This window comes from Pleuronectes platessa, chromosome 23 (assembly GCF_947347685.1).
Source record: "Pleuronectes platessa chromosome 23, fPlePla1.1, whole genome shotgun sequence".
Classification (NCBI taxonomy): Eukaryota; Metazoa; Chordata; class Actinopteri; order Pleuronectiformes; family Pleuronectidae; genus Pleuronectes; species Pleuronectes platessa.
Window position 1 is genome coordinate 12,771,060 of NC_070648.1, and position 17,805 is coordinate 12,788,864.

Sequence of the window (17,805 nt, forward strand, 5' to 3'; positions counted from 1 at the left end):
CTAAAGTGATATCGGTTATCTTCATATGAAAAGCAGAACCCTATATTTGATTTTGTGAACGAGGGAGAAGTTCTCTTTACTCTGCTTTCTGCCGCGAATATCAAGGATCCTCTTAAAACAATTCTTCCCTGACTCCTTACACCAATTCACGTGGAAAACAGTTCTGTTGTTTTTGTGTAATCTTGCAACCAGTTTAAAACAACTACACACAACTGGTTGGAACCATTCATTTATTCACAGCCAAATCTATACACATACATAATGAACATGCATGGATTCCCTTTGCTGTCACAATCTGTACGGGTGAACTGCAGGTAACGGTATGGTCGTACTAGATCGGAGAAAACACAACAGGCGGATTTTTGTTGAAATAAATGCATTGACTGAGAAAACAGAAAATAAAAAACTGTTGTAAACACAACGTTGACCTTCTTGTTTTATCGTTAAGGCTGAATGTGACAGAGCGACAGCTACAGAGCGTCCACAGCCTGAGAGCGGCCCCATGTGTCATCACTCTCTTTACATTCTTCATACACCACTTGAACAAGTACAAAGGAAATATGGAGTTAGCAAAAATCTAAACAATTTGTTTTGTTATCAACATGGATTCAAACATTTGGAGCATCACATAGAACATGAACAGAGATCATGTTGAGTTGGCAGCCACTATATTTAAAATCTGGGATTGGCAGAGGATTCAAGGCATTTTGTTAACTATTACAATAAATGGTTGCCGTGTTAAGGAAGAAGGATTCAGAGATTGTGAGAATGAAGTCGTAATATTAAGAGATTAAAGTGATATACTTGAGAAGACAATCAATTACGACTTTTTTCTACGTCAAATTACAACTTTTTTCTTGTAATGTCGTGACTTTATTTTGAGATGTCAGAATAGTTTTTCCTCAACAGGACTCAACACTCCGTTGTGCCTTGACAACTGCTCTTTGTATTTGTCCATTTCATGTCGAGTCAAGTCACACTCTAAAACAAATACATAAAATACAAATATCAAATAAAAATCCAATCCATGTTACATCGTCTGTTAGGAGTCAGCCCTTGGTTCATTTCGGAGAAGCAGCTGAGACAAATGATTTTTTCCTCGACATGTACATGACACATCATACTGTAACAACCACTCATTTACTGTCAGAGTAAAAAGACGCACACTTGCATAATAATAATAATAAAAATAAAGGCTTATTAAACACTTTTCAATCCATACACATTGTGATACAAAACCTGCAAAGTACCGTAAGTTAAATTCAATACATGAATATGTCTGTGCACTACAAATAAAAAATAGAAAAACTGAGATTTGTGACTGGAGAAGAGCACATTGGTAGCAACATAAAAAACACACTATTTGTTATGTGGCCAATATAAATATCCATACAAAATTCTATGTTTGTTTCTCATTTTCTACAATGACTAATATTCCCAAATTATATCATTGTTTGTGTTCTTACTAATAACAAAAATCATCACTACACTGGTACGTTAAATGAGAAAGGTTTAGATGCCTGATTGTCCTCAGGACGAGCATCCGTTTTAAAATCTCACTTTAAACTAAAACTACATGTTGGAGCCGCGACATGTTTTACTCCGTCAGCAGAAGAATGTTGCTCCGCTCACACAACCTGTTCACCTGCAACCTGGAAATACAACTAACCGCTGCCGCTTCCTGTCAGTCAGTCATAACCTGTGATGTCAGAGCACATCAGTCTCTCAAGTTTTATTCAGCGGTTTTTAGATTCAAATCAAAAAGAAAAAGGGAATTCTGACCAGTAGATGGCAGCAGTGACCTAAATGCTGGAGAGGGACAGGTTTGTCGAGGAGAAGAAAAACTGGCATTGCCACTGCCACAGGGCCCCATGAGCCTGGATGGATTCTCCCTTTGGATAATTCACGTATCCATCCAAGTCCATGCGGCAGCTCATTAACCTTCCATTGGTAAATTACATGACATTTAAACAAACAGTTTGTTCTACATCTGCGGCATCGTGCTAGTTCATTATAAAACAAAACAAAATAATCCTAGAAAGTTGCCATCATCAAAAATATCTAATGTTTTAAACACAAGGTAGATAGACCTGCTGTAATTATTCAAGCCATCAGTCAAATTACAAGAAGCTATCTCTTATCAAAAGCCAAACAAACGAGTGTAAACACAGATCAACTGTGGCAGCAAGAACACAGACGATACATAAATCCTCTTGATTGCATCAAATTGAAATTCATTTAAACCTGCATCTCTAAGGATTCCCTTTTCTACACATCAGCAGTGTTAAATGCCCTAAACCAATCAAAAAGTCAATCTAAACACACAAACTGTAAACCAAATAACGCAGTAACACAATCAAAACAATCCTATGGGAAACGAACAAAGACTATGCAACATTTCCCTTATTCCTACATCTGAAGGGAATTTTGCCATTTATGACCAAAACCACTTCATGAACTGAGTGCGTGTGTGTGTTGTCTTTTTAAAGTGTCACTCGGGGTCCTCGGATGAAAAAAAAGTAAAGGTCATTAATCTAATTTTCTCCTGTGTGTGTTTACACCAGCGCTCTCAGCGGGAAGGACAAGCCCGCTCCTAAAGACAGACCCAGGGCCAGAAAGAAGGTCATCAGGGCTCCGGCAGTCTCTGCGTCCTTCAGCTCCACTAACCTGGTTGGGGGGGGGGGGGGGGGGGGAGAGAGAGAGAGAGAGAGACAGAGAGACAGACAGAGAGAGAGAGAGAGAGAGAGAGAGAGAGAGAGTTACTGACCACACTTAACCAATTATAAGTCACATGATCCTTTTTAAAAGGCTGCTGAGTCGACACAGTGAGCATTTAGCCACCTTCAGTTTGATTAGTCACAGTGATGTGATATTGTCATGGTGATCGAAGGGTGATACCACACCAACACACCTTGTTGGTGCGTTCAAGGCCCCTCAGAGACTTGGCTGCTGCACAGCATGTCAATTAATTATAAGATATATACATATTTAGGGTTATAATTCTTAAAGGTTTTAATAATATCAGGTAAGATTTATAAAGAAAGCGTAGACAAGTGACAAGATACTGAGTCTTGGCCTGGATATCCACTGTCTACACTAAAAGCCCCAAATGATTGGCCCTTGTCACCAGAGGTTAACAGGGTGGCTTATTGCAAAGCATCATGAGGTTTTTGTTATCAAGGTTTGTGTATTTTTCATTCATAATTCAGCTTAATGTGTATGAATACCACATGATGCTATTCCTCTGTCTACAACACTTAAACGTATTCTAGTTTGGTGGAGACTTTATAGCTTTACACGATATTTGAGCCGGTAAGTGGTTTTGTTAATGTGGATGATCAGTGTAAATACGTGGGCTGTTTTAAAAGAGTTCATAGTGAACCAGTAATATAGTTTGAAACTTTTCATTACTTTCCAGAGCTTCATGGCTTGACTGAGTCAAAAGTGATAGGTTACGTATAACTAGTTAACTTTTTTAATGTTGGAGTGAGATCTACACCATTCATTATTTCATTACTTTATTCAGCATCAGTGGGTGTGTACTCACTGTGGTGCGTAGGACATGGAGAGGCAGACGAAGTAGCCACTGGACAGGGAGAAGAGAGCCATGATGACAGCGAAAGCAGCGTCATGGGGGAAGTAGACGGGAAGGAAGGAGCGAGTCTGGACGTTGCAGAGCATCAGCAGAGGGATGAACACCACCCTGGAGACGACCAGCGCCGGGAACAGAGGAGACTCTTTGCGAGGCTGTAGAGGGGACGTAAGGAAAGATGGGTTTAAATAAGAGAGAAGGAGTAGATGACATCAGGTAGAGTGAGGACATTAAGAGGGTCTGGATTTATCAGAGGTAGTGTAGATGTGGGCTACAGTTTTTGGACATGTCGGCATGGGATCTGAGAAAACCCAGTTGTATGGGAGAGATGGGACCGTCTGACACAACAACATAAAAAAAAAAAAAAAACGTGATGCCACTTTCTGGCAAAGTGACGACGACAAGTCCAGCCAGTTTAATATGTTGTGGTATTGTTCCACTGAAGGACGACTGAGGTCATTTCCAGTCAAGGACAAAGAGGCGGTGCGTCATGTTCTCTCCATCACTCACTAATCACTGCTCTCACCTGAATGCTCTGTAAACACAGAACTGGATACAATAGAGGATGACAGCTGTATATACTGTGATACAATAGAAATGTATCAGGCATCAGAGATCTGCTGTTTTTATGCAACGTCGTCTTGCCTTCAATATCTGTAGGAGGAATTAATTATACTATAAAAAAACACATGTAAAAATTATCTAAATTTAAATAATAACTTTACTTATGTGGCACCTTTAAGAGCAGGGTTTATAGTTTACAGTGCTTTGACAGACAAAGCAGAAAGAGGGGCAATCGCAACAAGTCATTTACACTAATAAAAAAAAATTACTGCATCACGCAAAGGCAGTAAATACAAAAAAAGACCCGGAACATAAATAGAAAGAGACAACATTCCGTTAAAGGAAATAAATACCAATGAAAAGATTAAAAGTGATTAAAACATAAATATAAAAAGACAACATCATAGGTAAGTCAAGTAATAGATGTGTAGAGTGGCCATTCTCAGGTTGTTATATTATTACATAGTTGCCATGAATTCATATTATTGCTCAGGCTTTAACATGTAATATGTATTTTAATGTTGCAGCTTGTTGAGGTCGAGTCACAAGCTTGGCTCCACAGCTGAGTCTTAACATAACAGCATGAATACTTTGATTTGTCAGGTATTCAATTTCCTGGATTATCTATTTAATTGTATTATGTCTGTCTTCAAAAAATGATTCAACCTTTGACTTTTTTTAAGTTGTCTGTGCTGGAGCATTTGACAAAGCAACAAAATGCAAATAAAGCTAGAAAATAGCAAAGATACGTCATTGGAACAAACTTATGCTACAGAGAGGAGTATGATTATTATAAAACTGAAATTAGTCATGTAATTGATTAAATCTCACCCAAATACATAGACACTCACCCAGCGTATGACGGTGGTGATGGTGCGGCCGAGCCAGTCATTGACGTTGAACATTAAGAAGCAGCACACTGACAGAAAGAAGCGGTCTGGTGAAAGAACAAAGGAGGAATTGATATCAGGCCACAACTTAAAAGAGTATAGATATTTTCCAAGTGATTGTTACTGTACATCGCTCCACTTATGTTAGACATGTTATATATTTTCTCATGAACGTTCAGAGTATAATTATCATGTTGGTGTTTTCTGTTGCAACCCTAACCCCTCCATGAGTATTCGGCATTTCATTCTCTTGTTAAACTGGATTTGTTGTAGTTTTTTCTGGTGCTAGTCAAGGGATAGGAACAGAGGATGTTGCACCTTTATTGTTAAGACTATAGGGCAAACTATAATTTGTGAAGATGGGCAATACGTATTAAATTTGATTGATGCAGTGATCTTATGTGTATATAGACATCCAGTATGTGTATGTTGTTTGCAGCAGGAATCTACCAGAGTTAAATAAAGGCTCAGTCATACCCCATTTTCCTGGGAATGATGTTCTGACATCTGCGGTGACAGCAGGAAAGACAGACAGAGTGACTGTGAACACAAACGTCACACAGAACGCCATCACCCAGATCTGAAAAGAAAAGAAAAGAGAAACAGCTTATACACATGACAGGACTAAATGTGCATGTATGTGCTCCTCAGAAGGTCCAATTTCCCAGAGTGGTGAATTTTGTTCTGACTTTGAACCAAGCTTTGATATGAAAATGTGAACATTTATGTAAGCTGTTAACAAAACATGTTGTATTCATATGTTCAGAGCCTTTTAACAGATACCTGACACTTCTTTCATTGATTTACATAGTAAAGAAGATCAAGTGATCAAGTGATGAGGTCAGCAACTCTGAGTTGTTAAAAATTGAGATGGCGTTTACATACATTTATTTAGTCAGGATGTCATTTCACGGATTATTCTGACAACATGTGAACCAACAAGTAGTTACTTTGTGATGCACTACAATATCTGACATAAAGAACAATTTATTGTCGTAGTTTCAATGAGATATACCTTTTTGAACACCTCTATGACGGAGGCTTTGGCCTGTGACTTCTCCACCTGCTCCAGTGACAGGAAGGCCTGCTTATTGTCCTCCGGGCTGGGGTCCACCTTTGTCTCGGCTTGTTCGCTGCTGCTCACTGAGCCATTAGCATGGCCGTTCAGCTTCTTGTTCTCCACTGTGCTGCTCTCTGCAGATGAATATGTAAAGTGGTCTTTATACTGTCTCAAAATGAAAGTACAAAACCGTACACACAGGAGAGCATCTCCTTTCTACACGCTCATAGAGCAGTATCTGCGAGCGGAAAGGTATTGTCACAACTAAGCATTTATGCTTATGGTCACTTTGAACCCACCAACATCTCTGATCTCTGATCATGTAAACCCCTTCCCCTTCAATTTTCTGTGGCATTTATAAACTTTGTGGATCACATGTATTACTGCTGTAGACAGAACAAGCCTTTGCGCCATATGTAGGCATGGTTCTGCTGTTCGCAAATTGTGAGACTAAATAAGTCCAATGTTCTTTTTATCTATACAAAACCTTTACTGTTCAAGGTACGCTTGGGGGAAACATGGAATCTGGTTGGCTGCATTATGCAAGTCGGAGCACCTCTTTGGGTTTTTGAGTATTCACAGCTTATGCAGAGTGTGTGTGTGGGACCGTGTGTCAGTGTAACAGGCTCTGTCTTTGTCCGAGCGCTGCTGGGACTCTAATTGGATAAACAGAGGGTCAACTGACTTAATAAGATAATGTTCCACTGAATTGATTTGATTCACGCAGACTGAAGGACTGAACTGAGAACTGGAAAAGTAAACACACGCTCGCTCACTGTCAAACAAATGTTTGATCAGCTCAAAGGTCCATTGTGTAAGATTTAGATGAAAGGGATCTTTTGGCAGAAATGTCATAAAAATATCCTCAAATGGGCCCTTTATATATTAATACTTTATATGTCCATCGGGAGAGGGTCCTCTATTTGGAGGCAGCCACGTTTTGTACAGTCGTCTGAACTTCTTTTGAATTTTAAGACAACTGAAGGTTACCACAGGTTCTCTCATGTATGGAAGAGGAGGGTGAGGTGAAAGGTATTTAGCTGCAAAATGAAACTTCAAAACTAGATCTCATAAATATTCTACACACTGAACCTTTAATGCTATTATTATTAAAGAGATCGCACTTCAAAATTAAGTTAGTAGGTGAAATGAGAGTTGCTTTTAGACATAATAAATGATTCAGAGAGTCAACTGAGGGAGTTTGTGCAGGGTGAGTTTGGCCATCTCACCTTTCAGTAACTCGTCTGTGGCGCCTGCCTCATACTTGCTGCTTTTCTTCAGATAATACTGGGCAAACTCCTGCATCGAAACAACAGACAACACAAGTTGGCCCGCTGAGTTGAAAAATACACAAACAAAACAGAATACGTAGACACAAACGTGAATTATCCTGTTGAAACATGTTAACACAGCACAGGGTTAGAAGGTTATTCACATTGAAACTTAAATTCACTTAGTCCTGACATCATTTGGCTTCTGTTTCACTTCCAGGAATCATCACAAAAAATTAAAGCAGCTGAGGTTTAAACAGCTATTAAAAAAAAAAAAAAATCAGATTTTCACAGTATTAAACTGTCTAAAGGAAACTATCTTAAAAAGCTTGGTTATGTATTTACTGATTGAGTTTCATTTCCAACACTGCAATGTTAAAACCATGACAACAATTGCTTCAGTGCAACTGTGTTAATTTGCCATTAACTATTATGTTAATAGCTAATGGGTTCACAATAGATTAGTGGAGGTTGAAAGGATTGTGGGTAATGTAGTCATGCAGAGCTGGAAGCTGACTGACCAGTCGAGGTAGAAGCAGGTAGCTTAAGAGTGTGACCACTGTTCCCAGGCATGGTGTAAAGAAGTAACCCAACGCTGCTGACTCAGAGTCTGCATCACCTGAGTCACAAAGCACAAAGACATGAGTTAGCCACCAGCTGTTGAAGGGAGAAGCTTATTAGAAAAAAGTTATAACTGCTCATATGGACCCAACACGAACAGAGTCCTCTGAGTGTCTTTGAGTTGAGGGGTGGTGTTGTAACTTGACTAGCTCTACATGTGTTTCTAGGCAACTGGTGATCAAGCACAAGGTGGCATTTTGTGTGGGTGGCTCACTGGCTATGGCTAGCAGCATGGCGATGGCGGCGAAGGTCCCGGCAAGGCCCTGTCCGCTCATGAAGACGGTGCTGTACTTCTGAGGCAGCAGACCAACCAGGCCGAACAGACTGCCCTGCAGCACGGCACCGAACGCTGGGGGCAACAAGTGTTGTGTCACTCAATATTTTCAACCGTGCACAACTCTCGACAGCTATTTCAGGCTTTCAACCACACTGACTTACAGTTGATGAACCAGATGGTAGCCATGGTTACTGAGAAGAAGCGTTCTGCCTCCATGGGCACTTTGACCAGCACTGCTGTGAGGATGAAGAGCAGCAGGATAAAAACGAGGCTGCCTGCGATACGCATCGCCTCCGATATCCTGAAAGAAGAACAGTCGACTTCCACATTAGTGATTTAACACAGAGCGTGTTGACTGCTATGCCAAACTGGAAGAAAACTACACCTGAGTCAGTGTTTAATTCCACAGAATTAATTAAATCTATGGCGGCAGCAAGGGTACGAATACAGGCGCACACTCATATGCAAAAGATTCCGAATGACAGGTACACACACTAGAGTAAAAGAGAAGTCCTCGCATGAGAGACGGAACTGCATTATATACCACAACTGCAGCTGAAACTATAAGATCAAACGGTCTTCATGGATGGTAAAAAACTTTGTGGAAGATAGTAAGGGCGAGCCCAAGGCACAGATATACAATGCAGCGACAGAGCAAAACACCTTATCTCTTATGTAATTATGATTTGAGCGTAAACATTTATTTTGTTTCATTAATAAACTGTGGCAGCACAAATTAGAAAAATCGTGGGCCACCACAGTCAAGATTATTAGTGGGAAAGACTGAGTGACATATTTGTAAAAGACAATTGATGAAAGTTAACAATATATTTATTGTTTAGAAGCTAGATGCATTATTCCAGCTGAATATCTTTCTGTTCCTAGATAAACAAAAGTCTTATTTTCTTATGAAGAGTTTCTGAACACTGGCCAGGCCCAATGATGACATAATCTTTACTTGGAACCCAGTCACTGACCTGTGATAGAGGACGGAGTTGAGCAGGGTGAACAGCAGCAGGGGCAGCTGGGACAGCAGGGTCATCCAGTTGTTGAAGTAGTAATCTTTCTGGATCACCGCTGTGCCGTTGCTCCATTCTGTTGTGTTTAGACGACCTTGGAAATACTACACACACAGCAGGAAAGATATTAGATCACCACTGCCAAATCCTACTTTCACTTCAGAAAAGACTGAAATATTGGACTGCTTGATTATATTAAAATGACTGATCTTCCATAGTTGGTTAATGTAGTATGCAGTCCCAATTTCATGTATCCAAGATCAGTCATTTTAATATAATCAAGCAGTCAAATATTTCAGTCTTTTCCTGCTGTAGTTAAAATAGGTAAGGAGTGAAAGGAGTGAGCATAAAGTGGCAAAGACCAACAACTTATAATCATAATACAATATATTAGTTGTTGTGCTTTATTAGCAGACAGGAAACTAATACTAATTGTTACAGTAGCTTTTTGACTAAATAAAGCTGTGTTGTCCTAAAATCCAGGTGGCTGATTGGAGCATAGATCCAGATACATGTAGTTCTTGCAACACTGAAATAATCGTCCTCATTTGCTTTGCTGCGTGAGACTTGCAGTGTTCTTACATCTTCTATCAGCAGCTGAAAATATCCCTGACTGTCAAGTGTCAAAGCTTTCAGCAGGAACCAGAGTGCTGTTGCAGCGCTGCACACGTGGGTAACATCCATGTGAAGAGAGGCTTTGCTCCGTCACATGAACATGTGTGTTTGCGCGTGCCTTCATTCACATGACGGGCTGGGTGGATTTATGGGTCCCCTGCAGGGTATAACAACACCCTTCACCCAGAATGCATAACATGCATGATCACTTAATACCATCTCCGACAAATCCAATCCCTTACGTTCCCTTACATCACATGATGTCGTTTTAGTGAAGCTCAGGACCATAAATTTCTTAAAAGACACTTTGGAGAAAGTTTTTTTTATGCAGAGGTGATTGAGAAACTGATAAGCTATCATCTATTACTGAGTCTAAAACATTTCATGCATATTGTGTCAGAAGCAGATAAATAGACACTTTATTCATCCTGAAGGAAATTTAGAAGAAGTATAAAGTTTTTACCAATGAAGCAGTCATGAAGAAGTTCCATGGTAACAGTGTTCCCAGGCCCAAAATGAAGAAACTGATTCCCACCAAGCAGCCCCTGTGAATGAGAAGTGTTATTTGAAGAAAGCAGCAAGCTGGACACTGCATTACAGTATCATTCTTAAAGAACAGGCAGCCAGTATTAACAAAAAATATTTCCCTCGACCAGAAGGTCATATTTATTGTTAATAAAGGGTGTAGGCCTTTTCAGCTGCTGTATATTACAAATAGGGCTAGAAACCTGTCACCAAAACACCATGAGACCATAGCTGTATGTGCTCTATTGAGTGCAATTCTAGTTTTAATAGTTACACCAGCAACATCGTCAGCTACAAAGACAAATTGAACGAGTGATGAGTTTCTCGTTTGAAACTAGTTGTAGCTCACCGATCCTGAGGAGCGTCTGTTCCTTCCTTCATCCTGACGTAGGAGGTTCTGGTGAAACTGCGAGGGCAACAGCAGAGAAGAAGGGTTAGCCACATGTCCGCAAGTTTGTTTTTAAGACACTCCTCCGCGGGTTTCCAACTGAGATGCGTTTGTATTCTGAGAGGAAGCTGTGAGGGCTGGACCAGAGACACTCTGAAGTACAGCGGTCTGGTACGAGTCTGGACATAAAAGGCTTTACGTCGTTTCGCCTTGACTTCTGCTACGTTACCTCACGTGAACCTGTGAGTATTAAGATGAAGTAACTTGCAGTTTGATGTGATCAAAGGGGTTTTCACACCTGAAAGTCTAGACCGAGGTTCATGATTTTGGTTTGGACGAAACTGAAGAGTCTGACAGTCTGGAACAAACGAATTAGGTGTCAGAGCACCCTGAGGCTCCCTGTGCTCTAGTCTAGAACATTAGAACACACACACACACACACACACACACACACACACACACACACACACACACACACACACACACACACACACACACACACACACACACACACACACACACACACACACACACACACACACACACACACACACACACACACACACACACACACACACACACACACACACACACACACGAGAGAGAAAAGGAAGCCCACACACTGAGTGTGCAGAATGGCTGCTTGGCTTGTTTGACTTATAAGATTTGTGTTTGACACACAAATCTTATACAAACATTTCTCTTTATTGTGCATCTCGGAAAATATATGTGGCTCAAGCAAATAGTTTGTCCACTGACTGCACTTTCATTTCTATTTGTTCGTCAGGTCGGTTATTTGGATACTTCCCTAAACCTGTCAGTCGACACTTCCTACAAACAAAAACAGGTTTCCATTCACTCTGTTTTCCACGGATCACATGTGTTGTACATTAAGTTACAAGCTAGGCTAAAAATAAAAGCCTGTTTATTCCCTGGTGAGATGGTCTCATCTGCATCTCACTGAGACAGTGGTATGTTCTCAAAGCTTGAAGAATATAAGCTCAGTCAAAGTTCACTGCAGTTTAACTAAAAAGCCTGTTTAACGCAGCTGAGCAGAACTAATTACAATGCTCTAGTAAATCATGGACAGGACTAACAACATGTTGTGTTTATTTTACCAACATGTCGTGGAAGGATAAAAAAAAGCATAGGAAGGGAGTTGTTATGGCTGTGAGACGGCAACAATGTTTGGCTGTATCAAAGGCAAGGATATCGGCAGGAGGTAAAACTAAAATAATGAATATCCTTACTGATCTTTTGCAAAAGCCAGTCAAACAACCAGCATGGGTTTGGATGTGTGCGTTTGTAACAAAGACCCACACAAATTTACACCAAAAAACATATCCTGAGTCCTCTTAAGTTCGGGGCTGAAAACAGACAGAGTCACAGCCCCCCGTATCAACAGGAATGTCACTAAGCCTGATATAAGCCACTTAAAAGGCTGAAGTCATAGGACCAGATGATGTAAAGATCCCATACTTAAAGAAACAACATGAAACTTCAGCCACTAGGGGTCTCTCCAGCCAAACAATAACAAAAGACATCGGGAGGCAGCGTGGGATCATGAGAGTTGTTGTCTTCATGACATTTGCAGATGAAAAACTACCTGATGCGACTCAGGCAAAAAAAAGCATGCTCATGGATGAGTTCTATTTAAGTGGTATTTATGTTACACAGAAAACGGCAATGAATAATGGCGAGTCATTACAAGTGATCATAACAACCAGTGGAAGGGAGAAAACGGCTAACTGGTGAACTGTGTTTTTACATCTTCACACATTGTTTGCTCCGGAAAATACAGCAGAGACTATAAAAGCCACGAGTATAACTGATATGACGCGATTAGAAGACAACCATCGTGTAACATCCCTCTGCCTTAAATATAATTTCTCTGAATTTTGAACATTTTTGTAAACATTCTATGCATATATGCAAGTACAGAAGTCAGCAAAATATATCACAAAGGTCAAGTTGTTCTCAGACATTTTAATGAAGAGTTGATTTTATACATATCACAGTTCTAAAAAGTGAAGTTTGCTGAAAAAGCGTTCCCCCTGCAGCTAATGAAAGCGAGACGGGTCTATTAGTGACGCTAGTGAAGCGCAAACAACCAGGGGACAGACAAAGCCCATTTTTGGAGGGGGCCGTTTAGCATTCTAGCCCTTTTCTCCACCTTCTTTATTGCCTGGGTCAATTCATCGCTCCCTCTCTGTCAGTAACAAAACGTACCAGACAGACAGGAGAAGTGGCCCCTCCCACATCACCGAGGCAAACATGTAAAACGTGAGAAAAATTTGCAAGTCCTGCATTAACTCTCGAAGCGGGTCACTACCAGCATAGCTGCCATCACAGGCAAACACAAATCATTCTTCAGATGTCAGTCCCTTAGAATGCAGCTGCTCTTTAAAAACACACAAACATTACTACACAGACAATCTATCTTGTCTGTATCTTTCGATACACACATGCACTAACAGTATTTGAAACATATGCAGCTATGTTTTCCTCGAGAGACAGAAATCACTCTGTCTTCAAAAGTCTTTCTATTTGCTGGGCCGGGCGTTCCGCTGACAATATATTCTACATACTCAATTTGGATTGTTTGTTTTTTAAAGTAGCTGTTTACATTATCTTTTAAATGTGGCCAGTATCAGATGTGACAGAAGAGCAAGAAGTCACACGCAGCACGCTGTGTTCAGAAGTAAACAAGGAGAAGTCAGTAATAAACATCGGAGACATGAGATGTGAGCGCTCGCTGTTCAATGGTCACAGTCCGGTTACTTCCTCAAGATTAACTTGTACAGACTTGTCACCCAAGTACCTGGTTAAAACTTCACTGTCCTTCCACTGACCACCTCCCTCGCAGCTGTCTTCTATGTTTGTTGTCGCCAGGTGACTCCCTCCCACTCCTTTTCCTCCTTATGAGGAGCTTGACACTGTTCACACTAGGGCTGCTCGATTATGGAAAAAATCATAATCAGGATTATTTTGGACAATATCAAAATCACGATTATTCATCCGATTATTAATATGTGCCCTTATTCTGAAGTCTATGCTTTATTTTTGTAATCACTTCCGGTTCCGGTAAACACCGAGGACGGGCTGCGTGTCTTATTCCACCGTGAAACCAGGATATCAGTGCCCGGTTATTCAAAAACCTTAATGATGGCAACCCTAACACTCTATGACCAACTCTCCGGCGCGGAGAAATGCGGGTCCGGTCTGACCCCATAATCGTAATCACGATTAAATTTCGATTAATCGAGCAGCCCTAGTTCACACAGAGACTTCACACTGTGTGACTTAGGTTCCAAGTTATTTGTGCTGTCATTAAACAATCAGATGTGGGTGACATGGGTGGATGGAGATCAAATTCGGGCCCTCTGTGCTGCGTGAACGTATTCTTACCGTCTTTTTCCACGCAGGCCACAGAAAACAGATTTAATCCCCCCCCCCATTTCATTCAGCTAACCCTTTTATCCAAAGCAACTTACAATAAGTGCATTAAACCATGAGCCAAACTACAAAGTGCTACACGTAAGTGCCATTTAAGTGCTACTAAATTGTTAGTTTAAACTTTGATCTAATCTGGGTTTTCTTTGTCTGCCTATTAGTGAGCAGGGGTTTTGCAAAAAGTTCTACGGTTAAACTTAGTGGGAGGATGTGGTATGGGTCAGGGGAAAACCCAGAGAATTTTGGTGCAGATCTGAATCAGGGAGCAGAACCAAGAGGTGTTTTTCACTTCCTCTGATGTTTTTTTCAAAATGTTAATTTATCTCAGAGAAAATCATAAATAATGACTGATATCTAATGAGTGTAATTTGTTGCAGATCCATATAAAACCCTGATCTAATGAATTTAAATGTGGTTTGATAAGCAGATTGTCGGGCCTTGGCAGAGTGAAAAATTGAAAACTTATTTAACAAATTTTAAGAAATGTCACTGGGGTACCTCCCACTTCTATTAGTCATCTTTAAGATGTGTCTACGCCATCGGGTCCACCTGTGGTAAATTCAATTAATTCGACATGACACACGAAAAGTCGACACTTGCTCATATGAGGTGGAGCAACTCAAAGTAAACATCCACGCCATGAGGTTGGAGGAGTTACCGACAGAGCTCAGAGAGAGTATTATGGGTCGAGCACTTTAACTGTATCGCTCATAATTAGAAATCCCTCTTTGCTTAATGCACAACATCCTCTGTCTTGTGTATGTTTATCAAGACGTTGAATCATTTCAGACGGGATCCAGAGACCCACAAGGCTCCTGAGTGCTCACAGCAAAGATGTACAGAAACAAACCATGAAATCTGTTTTCATTTAGTGAGTTAAATGAGGTGATTTGGCACAAGGCTGCAACAGATCAAAACGATCCAGTGTCTTCACCCCCCCCCCCCCCAAGGAAACACTGCTGATTGGGACGCTTGCAGGTGAGTTCAGCTATTCTCACAAATGAATGTCAGACCTGAGGACCAACATTTTAAGATTGGGGTTGTGAAAACGAACGACTGAGTAGAAGTGGCAGCAAACCGCAAAAATAACAATGTTAGATCACATTAAAAATATCCTGAGGCAAACAGTGACTCAGTGTTTTTCTTCTTACTGGTGCTTGAGACTTTCCAGTTATGCTATTTGTATACGTCTGATTCACTGCTGACTCATATTACCAGTCTTCACAGTGATCCAGCTCAGTGAGCGTGTGTACACACAGCAGCGGTGTCCGTGTAGCTTCATCACCACGAGGAAAAGAGAAATACAGTAAACCTTTACTGATCAGCTGCTTTATCTGGGTACTGCAGTTGTGTTACTACACAAATACAGACCATTTACTTCTCCGCGGGTAAACACACTTATTGTGTGTCAATGGTGTGTTACATTGTCACATGTTGACACAGGTCGGTCCTAACTGAAATACATAACAGAATAAATTACCATAGTCTTCATGTAAATATAGAGAAGCAGGTAATTCGTAACAAAACCAAGTCGGTTCCATCCTCCCATGAGCTACCGACTGACTGACAGACGCATTGAATAACAAAACAGTGCTGTGGAACAGGGGCCACACAGCAGGAGAGGAGGGGGAGGAGGAAGCCAGCGGACCAGCAGCAGCCCCCTCCTCAACAAACGACTACACACATACACAAACACTGACGTTCCGCTTCGAACCCCCCCCGACGCAGACACCGCGGCCATATCTGTACGTACCGAGCTAACGTGATGCGGAGCCTGATAATGGTGGCAAGGGGCTCACCTTGGGTTAAACGCTGGCCTTGTCGTCACTGTGTCTTCATAGTTTTTCCAACAGGAAACCGAGCCTCGTCCACACCGACACGAAACGACTCCTCTGGAGCCTCGTCCACGTCTACACGTGGCGGGAATCCGTAGAAATGGGCATGGCCTCGAGCTGCGTCTGTTTAATCTGCGCGTGTCGTCACCCCCCAAACGTTATCCACTTCCGGAGTAGTGACACGTTAATTACCCGCGAAAACCTTCAAATTTTAGTGGCTAGAGCTCATGTCAAGAGACAGAACCTGTGTGTGTGCGTTTATGTATGTATATGTGTGAATGTTTATAAGTATGTGTGTGTCTATTTGTATATGTCTGTATGTGTATATACATGTACATGTGTGAATGTATGTAAGTACATTTGTATGTATATAGATAAATACGTGTATATGTATATGTGTGTATGTTTATATATACATGTCTATGTGTATATGTCTCTCTGAATGTATGTAAGTCCATATATATGTATGTATATTCATCTGTATATGTATATTTGTGTGTCTATATGTATATATCGGGGGGGAAAATGTATTATCACTAAGTCTTTGACATTAACATCTCGTACAGGTTGTTTCCAGGAAGGAAGTAGGGTGCAGCCAGGAGAGTGTGTCACACTGAGTTAGTTTGCATTTCCTCTTACTGGTTTACCTCAACACCTGGTCCCACACCAGTGCTGAAGGCTCACCACCCCATGCCATTTAGTATGTGTGTGTATACTCAACACAATGATGTGGCAGTGGATAACGCCAAGAGGAAACACAAGTCACAATTCTGGTCTTTCGGTGGCTTTATGAAAATATGGGTGTCCTGCGCCCTCTGCTGGTAGAACCTGATAACTGAACCGCCAGGCATCACCGTGCGATGTGTACATTTGATGATGTATCACTACACGAGTGATCCACTGTCTGGACTTTTGGGACCAATAATCACTTTTTGGAAACTTTCAGTTGTCAGAGTGAACCATCACCAGCAGGAGTCACAGAGAATGAATCACAACGATATGTTAACTAACATCATTTATTTAAAGTGTAAATCAAGTGACACTCAAACATATTAATAAACAAAACCAATACTGTCATGATGTAAAGAATAATAGAAACACACACACACACAGGCAGATGCTATTCATTTGACAATAAAAATGTACTTAAATATTGAAATAGTTAAATGACATTCACTTCATATGATCTGTTGGGCATGAGGGATTTGTTTTTGGGAGGTGGTGGCAGGATTGTGTGTGTGGGGGGGGGGGGCGCAGTCCTCATACGGGCTGGTGGATTCTGGTTGGAACCCAGAGCCGTACCTCAAGTCCAGCTCAGAGGTGAACAGCTTTACGGACGGACTCCTTTACAGACTATTGTGGTAAAAGTCAGTGGGGTGCTTTAGGAGCGGGAGGTCTCCTGGACTTGACAATGGGAGGGAATGTGATCTCCAGGCCGCGCTCTGTCGCCCTCAGGTGGTCAAGGTGCTGCTCAGAATCGTTTCTTCTTCTGGGCGACAAAAAAGTCGAACTCATCCTGAGTGAAGGCATTATCCAGGGCTTCTCTGATGCACTTCCTCTTACTTGCGATCATTTCCGGTGGTTCCTGCTCGTCCTGCCTTTTCCATTTTGTGCCAGCAGATCTCCCCGACGATGCAGAAGCAGGAGAGAGAGCAGGCTGAGTCACCTCTCCACGAGATCTCTTCTCCTCAGGCC

At 41.2% G+C, this 17,805-nt stretch overlaps 1 protein-coding gene across 2 annotated transcripts; it reads right to left on the reverse strand.

The window, feature by feature from the left end:
• Positions 1-213: 213 nt before the first annotated feature.
• LOC128429779 (equilibrative nucleoside transporter 2) lies at positions 214-16,261 on the reverse strand. Of its 2 annotated transcripts, XM_053415568.1 has the most exons (13): positions 16,075-16,261; positions 10,784-10,840; positions 10,373-10,454; positions 9,253-9,398; positions 8,437-8,576; positions 8,213-8,347; positions 7,899-7,996; positions 7,336-7,405; positions 6,062-6,240; positions 5,524-5,626; positions 5,008-5,093; positions 3,548-3,747; positions 214-2,667 (listed from the first exon to the last, which is right to left on the reverse strand). In XM_053415568.1, exons 2-13 carry the CDS (start codon positions 10,813-10,815, stop codon positions 2,556-2,558), a joined length of 1,383 nt encoding a protein of 460 aa, XP_053271543.1. In that variant the 5' UTR covers positions 10,816-10,840; positions 16,075-16,261; the 3' UTR covers positions 214-2,555. The 2 variants fall into 2 exon arrangements, with proteins under 2 accessions (XP_053271543.1, XP_053271544.1); XM_053415569.1 differs by lacking the exons at positions 214-2,667; positions 3,548-3,747 and adding an exon at positions 3,980-4,246.
• Positions 16,262-17,805: the final 1,544 nt, after the last annotated feature.